Below are 9,454 nucleotides of genomic sequence, written 5' to 3' on the forward strand. Positions count from 1 at the left end.
TCAAAGAGCATAATAGCTCCTCTGCCAGCTGCTAAGCTTTACAGCGAGTGGAGCTCATTATATTGAAGTAAATCCAAACACCAGAAGCAGACCCACACTCTCTCCAAAACACTCTTCAGAAATCAGCGTGTGACGTCAAGGACACTGCGTACATGTTTTTTATGATAAAAGTTTGTCTCTGCTCTCTATTCCTTACTAAAAGTTTGTCTCAGCAGCTTTGCGAATAGGTTTTAGAAGGAAACTCGTAGCTAAAATCTTTAACTGCTATTTAGGAGAAATCTTCGTGGTAAGATGTTTTGTGACACTGGTTTGGATTAGTAACGAAACAACAATATCTTTGTTTTATATATATATATATATATATATATATATATATATATATATATATATATATATATATATATATATATATGTATATACGTTGACGCTAGTGTGTTACAACCATCCCCAGTCTCCAATTATTACAACAAAAATAATAATAATAATAATAATAATTAAAACGATAGCAAACCATGTTGTTTGCTGCACTACATAATATAAGTTATCATCGTTCATTTATTTTGTAAACTGGGAATAAAGAAATTAAAATGACATTTGTGAAAACAAACGTTACGCACTCAAAATGAAACCGAAACAAGTAAAGCATAACAAACATAAACTTTACCGGCAATGAAAAATTGGAGTACAAAGAGCAGTAACATGCTCTTCATATTGTTAAAGATGTCCATGAAATCGGAGTTTACGAGGATGATCTGTGGAGAGATTTATTGTAATAATCCGCTCTGTTGTGATCTGTTGAAGTCTCTTACGACGAAGATCGATGGATAAAGTCCATCACGACTGCTGATTAATTTATTTGATAAGCCAGTGTCTGATACTGAAAGAATAAATTCTCTTCTCTACTCTCACGAATATAAAATAAATATAAAATAAAGAAAAAAAAGTGGACACCTTCTATGCACCCACCTACATACAAGCACAACCTCTAATAAGGGCTGGACAGAAGTTTTATGACAGACGAATCATTGGCTCAAGATGAACTCAGCCGACATTTAAATCAAACGTCAGTTATTATTGACATTCTTTACGGGCATGTAATAGACAAAAAAACACATAGCACAACACAATTTTTGAAAACGAGTAACCTTCATAAAAAAAATCTACTCCCACTACTTTCATAGTATTTTAGTAAGCCCACTAATTTTTCCATCCCAAATTTTCACCAAACCAGATTCAGCCAGATTCTCTGAAGACCGGATATCAACAACTGTCATAAATAGCCAACAAACATTAAATCCGCTTCATGGCTGATCAAGGTTTGTCACTAGTGGGCGCTCATGTAGCATGAGCTTAAAAGAATTTGAAAGAATTGAAAATATATCGAAAATAAATCAATTGCATGAATAGAATAGAGTAAGATGCAGAGATGTACTAGGATGGAGGTGGTAACAAATAATACGGGTTGTTTTGTTATTATAATATAATATAATATAATAAAAAAAATTGATTACATCAGAGAGCAAGATTACGACATTAAAAAAAGAGAAAGATGACAAATCTACTGTCACTCCCCTTCTCTAATATACTATTATAACACCAAGTGTAGTTTCATATATACATTACATATTTGAAAATGAGCATGCTATAAAATTTGCATCAAATGTGGTTTGACCTGTACTAATTTTATGCGGCTTGTGTGTGCTTGTAAATTTACTAAGCCATCATATGAGTCCATTTTAAAACATAACGATAACAGACTACCTGGAGTAGGAACTTATGAAACTGCAGTAGGCCTATATTTATGTAAATAATGTATTAGATGGTGGAAATAAGTGAATTAAGGGTACAATGTAGAGAGACGATTAGAAGTCACATGACAGAAATGTAACCAGTGTTACTGTTAAATATGTTTGATAACATAAATGCAAAAGTTACTGTATATTAGTTTAGAGTTTGAGACATTATAAACAGCAGCATGTGTTACTAGACCTAATATTATGCACTCCAGTCCAAAAAATGTATTTCTATATCATCCACACACACTTTATGAGAAACCCAACCTCCCCATCTCTCTCTCTCTCTCTCTCAAACCCACACCAGGTTTAGGCTGAAGTTGTCATTACTCGTGTGTTAGTGTAAAAGGACTTTCCTTTAAACCACGACTCATTTCTCTGCAAACATCCTGAGTGAGAATAGTTCGGGCGATGTTTCACTCGTTTGTCTCGTGCTGTTTTTGCTTGTGCCATTTGGCTGGTAAGTGATACAAATGTTATGGTTTTAATTCTGGCATATTGTGATCTTGCATTAATGAAATATTCAGTGCGTTTGGTGCCTAGTGTATGAACATGATGTCAAATGTACATCAAAGACTTATCAAGCTGTATAGATAAATATAATATCGTTACATGTTCGGAAACAAAAATGATTCTTGTGTTTTGTACAGTGGTCTCGTTTTAAAACATGCATGTGTGAAAAAAAAAAAGCTTACCCAGAAGTCAGTAATAACTGGAAATGCATCTGTTCTCCAGGTGTGTTTGGTGATAAAGCCCCAGTGAAGTCAGTGTCAGTGATGGAGGGAGATTCTGTCACTCTACACCCTGATGCTGAACTACAGACAGATGAAGTGATCCAGTGGAGGTTTGGATCTGAAAACACTCTCATAGCTACCATCAACCGAGGGACTGGAAGCTTCTCCACAATTACTGACAGACTGACACTGGACAAGACGACTGGATCTCTAACCATCACAGACACCACGATCACAGACGCTGGACTTTATCAGATCAGAGCGAGCATCATATACAGATTCAGTGTTACTGTCTATGGTGAGTAAACAACAACAGTACTAATATAACGGTTTGCAATTATACAAGGTCAACTGGTGATTTCGGAGTACACTCACTTTCTCTTTCAGGAGAGCATTTCCTCTCTTTGGCTGTTATGTCGTAAACTCAAGGGGCAAGGTTTCTAGACCATGAATTTTTAGGTGCGTAATATATAAATAAAAATTTTGGTTAGCTGTCATATTTTATAAATGTATGATCATTTGTATGATGTGATTGGCGGAATACAAACGTTTCATGAATCACACGTGAACCCTCCCCTAAGTTGATTTGTGCTGCACTCGTTTTTACGTGTTGTTAAGAACACTTTAATGCACAAATCCCTGCAAAAAAACAACAACAAGAAGATGTTATTGCAAAGATCAAACACATCCAGTTAGCGTGTGCTGATATTGAAAGGTATTTATTCTTTCATGTTTTCAGCTCATCTGTCTGTTCCTGTCATCAGCAGTAACTCTTCACAATGTTCATCATCATCATCATCATCTTCATCACAGCAGAATTGTTCATTGTTGTGTTCAGTGGTGAATGTGGGTCATGTGACTCTCTCCTGGTACAAAGGAAACAGTTTATTGTCCAGCATCAGTGTGTCTGATCTCAGCATCAGTCTCTCTCTACCTCTGGAGGTGGAGTGTCTGGATGATTTATACAGCTGTGTTGTGTCTTATTCATTCACAAACCAGACCACACATCTCAACAACACTCAGCTCTGTCAACCATGTTCAGGTATATCAGAAGTGATAATAATGATCGAATGAGCTGATTTTTGATCGATCAAGTACATAATGTCACTTATTTCACTGACTAAAACAACATAAGCAGTTGCACTGTCTTCATACATATCCCTGATTATATTTGCTACAGAGATCAGGATAGTGTTTACTGAAATGCAAAATTCCATCTCTTACATTCCTTCAGAATCTGTCCACTGCTGTGGTTCTACTGAAGCTGTGATCCGATTGGTCGTTTCCGCTCTGGTGGGCGTGGCTACTGTCGCTGTGCTGGTTTATGACATCAGACCCAGGAAAGAAGAACAGCAGAGAAGTCAAGACCTCACACTGACTAACCATGCTCTCGTACCAGACAGCAAGGTGATATTCACAGTAATATATGAAACAATACATAATCAATGCAACGAGGGAGAATCTACAGCCAACCAGTTATTATAACAAAACAAACCTGGACAGAGTGACAGGGACCCCAACGTTTATTATGTTAAACACATGAAATATTGGTCTGGAGTTTCAGTGACTTCATTGTTGAGCTGAAGTAACACTGAAAAATGGTTTTCCAAAACGATTCATGGTCACAAAAGTGAGAAGTATTATGAAAATTGAACTTATAAAATTAAATGAATAAAATTACACCCAAAAATGACAATTCTGTCATCATATACTCACTCTCAAGTCATTTTTAAACCTGTGATGTTCGTGCTTCTTTCAAACAGAATGTGGGTTACCTAATAGTTGCCGGTAGCCATTCACATCCATAGTATAGAAAAAATTATAATAATCATGTGGAGGTTAATGGCTACCATCAAACAGTATTACCAATACTCTTCAATTTGACATTCAACAAAAGAAATGAACTCAAACAGGTTCAGAACTACCTGAGTGTAAAGTAAATGATCACATAAATTATTATTTTTGGGGATGAACTATTCCTTTAATTGAATTCATTAATTTTATCTGTGCATCTTGTCAGAGTGTTTGTGTTGTCTTTCAGAAACATAAAGAGGAGGATGAGATGTATGAAGGTGTGATTTTGACACCTAGTACATCCAAGCAGTCTTGGGCTCATGAACTCTCTATATACAAACACCACAAGTGATTTCATACAAGCTTAAAAGGACACAGACAACTCGGGTTATTTGTGGGTGCTTCTGGGGGTAAATGTTAATGCCTATTTATCAGCCCCACTTATATTGTAAACATCAGACGTACTGAGGTCACTGAATGCATGTAACACTCGTGCAGCTCCATTTGTGAGTCAAACCGAAACCTGCTGTGGTCTTGTGACATAGATCTGCAAAGAAAATGTGGTTTGATCCGCTGGACAAACAGCTTGTGTGCGAGAATGTGTCTGTTACTGGACGTTTGTTGTTCATGTGTGTTTGCTTTTGTCTTCTTTTTACAATCTGCTAATATAAATCTCAATGTTTTGATTTCTTTTTTTATACGGTACAGTTTTACTGTGGAATAAAGCACTGAATCAAATCTTGCTGTTTGATAAAAAAATCTTAAACCAAACTGTGAGATCGTACTGTGTGATTGAGAAATATGAAAATACCATCTACTGTACTTTATATCTGTGAAACCTAACTGTATGTCTATAACCTGATATAATCAGATTGAGATCCTGCAGATAAACAATGATAATGGCCGAAGCATGAGAAGCGAAGGTATTTCTAAGAAGCTTCATCTAAACGTGTTTTCACACCTCTCACATCCTGCTTTCATAACGCATATCCTGTGTTTGTCAATTACGCCTGCTAGAAATATTAAGAGAAATCCCAGCATGCGATTTACTGTTATTTATAGTATCAAGCAGATATCCCATGGTTGATAATGTACAGATTTATAGTGAAAATATAAATTACTCCATCTTGGAGATGTTGCCATAATAGAGTATCTCAGTAGAACGTGATTTTAGTTTCTCCAAGGTTTGTTTATATACCCATATCTGCACATATTTGAACACTTTACCTTCTACTATATTTTCATTCATGCTACAGATCTGATTCATGGAAGGCCTTGTCACTTATGAGGATGCACTTAAGAGGCCTCCAGACATCTTAAAGCTATAGTTCACCCAAAAATGAAAACTACCATGATTCACTCATCCTAAATAGAATCATCCTTTGCACTTAGTGTAAATATCATATCTGAAAATACTGCTTTTTTCACGTTCTCTTGGAAGATAACACAAATATGACAGATGCATAATCAGTGGTGTGGCTCGAATCTTCACTCATAAATGTCGCCATCTGGTGGATTTCAAAAAAAAAAAAAACACATCCACTAACAGTCTTACAGCACTGTAAACTTAACCCCTTCCTAACATCTTACACCTGTGTCATGGACGTTGAGTGCATATGTCATATATTTGTACAATAATATAAACATGTAGCAATAATTTGACTCACCCTGATAAATATAACCCCTTCTATTGACATAGCAAAAGTTAGAAATGTCACGGATAATCAAACCTATGCCCTTACTAACTCATAATTACAGCTTCAGAAGTGGGAAATATTATTATTATTTTTTAAGCACCATGCACTCTGAACTGACATTAACTTATGGACTGGGTAGCATTTCAAACTAGAAGGATTAGATTGTCTCTGTTAAAATGTAGTTATATATGCATTCTAGATAGTCAGTTGTATGACTCGAATCTTAATTTATAAATGGCGCGATCTGGTGGGTTTCTAAATAACAGAAACTAACAGCATTGAGAGCTAAACTACTAACATCCTACACATGTATCATGCAGCCTATGTATTTAAGTGCATTCATATAACTTTAAATTCATACAAACAAGTAGCAATCACAGCATAAATTCACAGACAATTGACTGTTCCTCCACCAGGAGCCACTTTTGTCTCATTGGAGACGTGATGTTTACTCAGATTCACTGACTGCAATGAAATGCCAGAGATCTCATTATGAACTCAGACATTTCTCATCAAAACCAAACCTCACAGGCAGCCATATTTAAAATTTTATTTCGTTTCAGCCGAACTGATCAGATTTACAGACTGACGGTCTTATTAGCATTTAGTGTTTGACTTCCTGTATTCACACTTAAATTAAGATCATACATATAAATATCAGTTGCCCCAATTCTGGACTTTAACGTTTTATTATGCACATAAATTAAATTTTTATTTTTTTTTATATTAGAGGCTTATATTAACTGTTGTTCATTTTTAGTGGATCTTGTGTTAACAAAGGACAGTATTTTTCATTCATCCTTTCCACTGAAAATATAACTTAGTAAAATAATTACAATTTTAAAGAATTTAAATAGTTTATTTTTAAAAGCTCAAAGTGTAACACAAACATTAATTACATAAAAAATAAAAGAGTGCAACATTGACTTTGTATTTTCCAATCCATTCTCCTCATGAGAATTCAACTAAATTCACTACGTCTACTTCTAAAATGAATCACAACAGCAGAAACTTTCATCTGCATTATAAAATAATTTCTCTTTAGTATTACGGGTAGTGTAGTTCCTCATGTAGAATTTGTTCATGTTGAAGTAAAGCTGACTAGCGTGTACAACAGAAGCATATAACACTCACTGATAACATCCAAGCCCCTGTTTGGTTACACTGTGGTGGACCAGGAGCAGATCTTCATCTGATCTGAAGAAACATCAGAACTTTCCAGAAAGAGCTGAAGACAAGCATTTAAAAGTTGATCTGTAGCTACTGAACATACAAAGGCTCTTACTATAATAACTCTTGTAATAAACTGCTTTTCATCTTTCTGTTTTGGATAAATGATTAAATGTATAAAGGTCTAAACACTCCCGGTCAGTGAACATTTTACATGGGATTTGTTTAATACGCATGTGCTACAACCTTTCAAGTGCAAATAATTTCAGGATTTCCGTAGCAGGTAAAATGGTAAGTGCTTTATCAGTTATTAATTAAACAATCAGTGTGACATTTAATTGTGTTGCAACTCAAAAACAACCCATTTTCCCCATTTTTGATTGAACAGAAGTACACTGTTAAAAATCGCTGTAAAAAAACGGCCAAATTTCGACAGTAAAATACTGTTTTTCATTAAAACAGTGCATTCTGGGTAATATTCATCGTTTTCGAGAAATAACCTGCTGCTATATATCGTAAATTAACAACGTTCAAAGTCGACACTCAGCGGCTGTGTTTCAAATCACACCCTACACCCTCATTCACTATTCCTTACATGAGTTTACTAATATAGTCCACCTGACAGAGAGAATGAACACTAATGAGTGAATTCAGACAATGATCAACAGCTGCTGTTAATAAGTAGAATCACTGAAGAAAAAAAACATAACAAGACAAAAACATGAAATACAACTGACTTCAGCCACAGCCTTAGATGAAATCAACTGAAGATTATTTCTCTTTAGTATTATGGGTAGTGTATTTCCTCATGTAGAATTTGTTCATGTTGAAGTATGCTACAACAGAAGCATATAACACTCACTAATAACATCCAAGCCCCTGTTTGGTTACACTGTGGTGGACCAGGAGCAGATCTTCATCTGATCTGAAGAAACATCAGAACTTTCCAGAAAGAGCTGAAGACAAGCATTTAAAAGTTGATCTGTAGCTACTGAACATACAAAGGCTCTTACTATAATAACTCCTGTAATAAACTGCTTTTCATCTTTCGGTTTTGGATAAATGATTAAATGTATAAAGGTCTAAACACTCCCGGTCAGTGAACATTTGACATGGGATTTGTTTAATACGCATGTGCTATAACCTTTCAAGTGCAAATAATTTCAGGATTTCCGTAGCAGGTAAAATGGTAAGTGCTTTATCAGTTATTAATTAAACAATCAGTGTGACATTTAATTGTGTTGCAACTCAAAAACAACCCATTTTCCCCATTTTTGATTGAACAGAAGTATGTTTTTGCAAATTTTCTTAAGCATGACTCCTGCTGCTTTAGCTACACCCAGACTCTTAGATTACGTGAACCCCGTCTTTCTCCATCTGTAAGACAACAGCAAACCACACAAGTTAAAGAAGAGGCGGTTACAGAAACTCAGGAAATCTGCAACTGTGTCATCTGTCAATGCGTTTGTTTCCCATTACATGTGAAATCAACAGATATGAATGTGGTGTATTCACATGATGTACTACAGCAGTCCAGTATCTTATCTCATACTTGCACTTTTCAGCGCAATCAATCGCTTGTTTTGCAAATAAATGTTATAACCTTACTGTAGTATCTGTAGGGGGTACTTGCCTTTTCTGAAGCTCCTGTATAGTGAGAGTAAATCACAGCAACAGTAGCCGGCAGAAGAATAACAGCAAGACATGTTCTGTTACGACACCTAAAGACGGACTCGAATCTGACACAGATAAAGACAGACAGTCATTAGTGCGAGTGAATCTGAGAGTGTGTTTGAATCATATTCATTGGACAAACCTGAACATATAACTGACAGAGATCAGTGGAGGAACATGCAGGATGTCGCCCTTTAGAGCAATGCACATTTAGGAAATAATCTAATATAAGGGGTTCAGTCTTTACAAATACATATGAAAATAAAACATACTCATGCCGGAGTCTTGCTGCATTCTGACAGCACCTGACAAACAAGATGCAAACGCAAGTTCAATTGTAGCAGAGGAAAAACTGTAAAAACTCCCTGCAGCATCTCATTCCTAATATCAGTTGCATAATGTAACATAACCAGTCTGAGTGATATAATACAATCGTTGTTGTAGAAGACAGGTCAAGCTATGTCATGAATATATTGATGGAAAGAGAAGGAAAATCACTTATGTTTAATTTGTAAAAATAGGGTAATATTTAATAAATGACTCACCCCTGACAGTCACTGTTTTTATGGTTTCACCAAGGTTGTTGGTTTTT

The 9,454-nt window shown here is 35.6% G+C and overlaps 1 protein-coding gene across 1 annotated transcript; it reads left to right on the forward strand.

Annotated features, from left to right (window-relative positions):
• Window positions 1–1,303: 1,303 nt before the first annotated feature.
• LOC113079899 (uncharacterized) lies at window positions 1,304–4,483 on the forward strand. Its single transcript, XM_026252131.1, has 4 exons — window positions 1,304–1,316; window positions 2,529–2,825; window positions 3,267–3,569; window positions 3,762–4,483. Exons 1-4 carry the CDS (start codon window positions 1,304–1,306, stop codon window positions 4,010–4,012), a joined length of 864 nt encoding a protein of 287 aa, XP_026107916.1. The 3' UTR covers window positions 4,013–4,483.
• The last annotated feature ends 4,971 nt before the right edge of the window (window positions 4,484–9,454 follow it).

Source organism: Carassius auratus, unplaced genomic scaffold (assembly GCF_003368295.1).
Source record: "Carassius auratus strain Wakin unplaced genomic scaffold, ASM336829v1 scaf_tig00029804, whole genome shotgun sequence".
Taxonomy (NCBI): domain Eukaryota; kingdom Metazoa; phylum Chordata; class Actinopteri; order Cypriniformes; family Cyprinidae; genus Carassius; species Carassius auratus.

Bases quoted from the DNA above. Each gene is read 5' to 3' on its own strand.
- LOC113079899 (XM_026252131.1), top strand. The intron at 2,826-3,266 runs GTGAGTAAACAA...TCATGTTTTCAG, and splicing joins ATTCAGTGTTACTGTCTATG to CTCATCTGTCTGTTCCTGTC. The intron at 3,570-3,761 runs GTATATCAGAAG...ACATTCCTTCAG, and splicing joins GCTCTGTCAACCATGTTCAG to AATCTGTCCACTGCTGTGGT.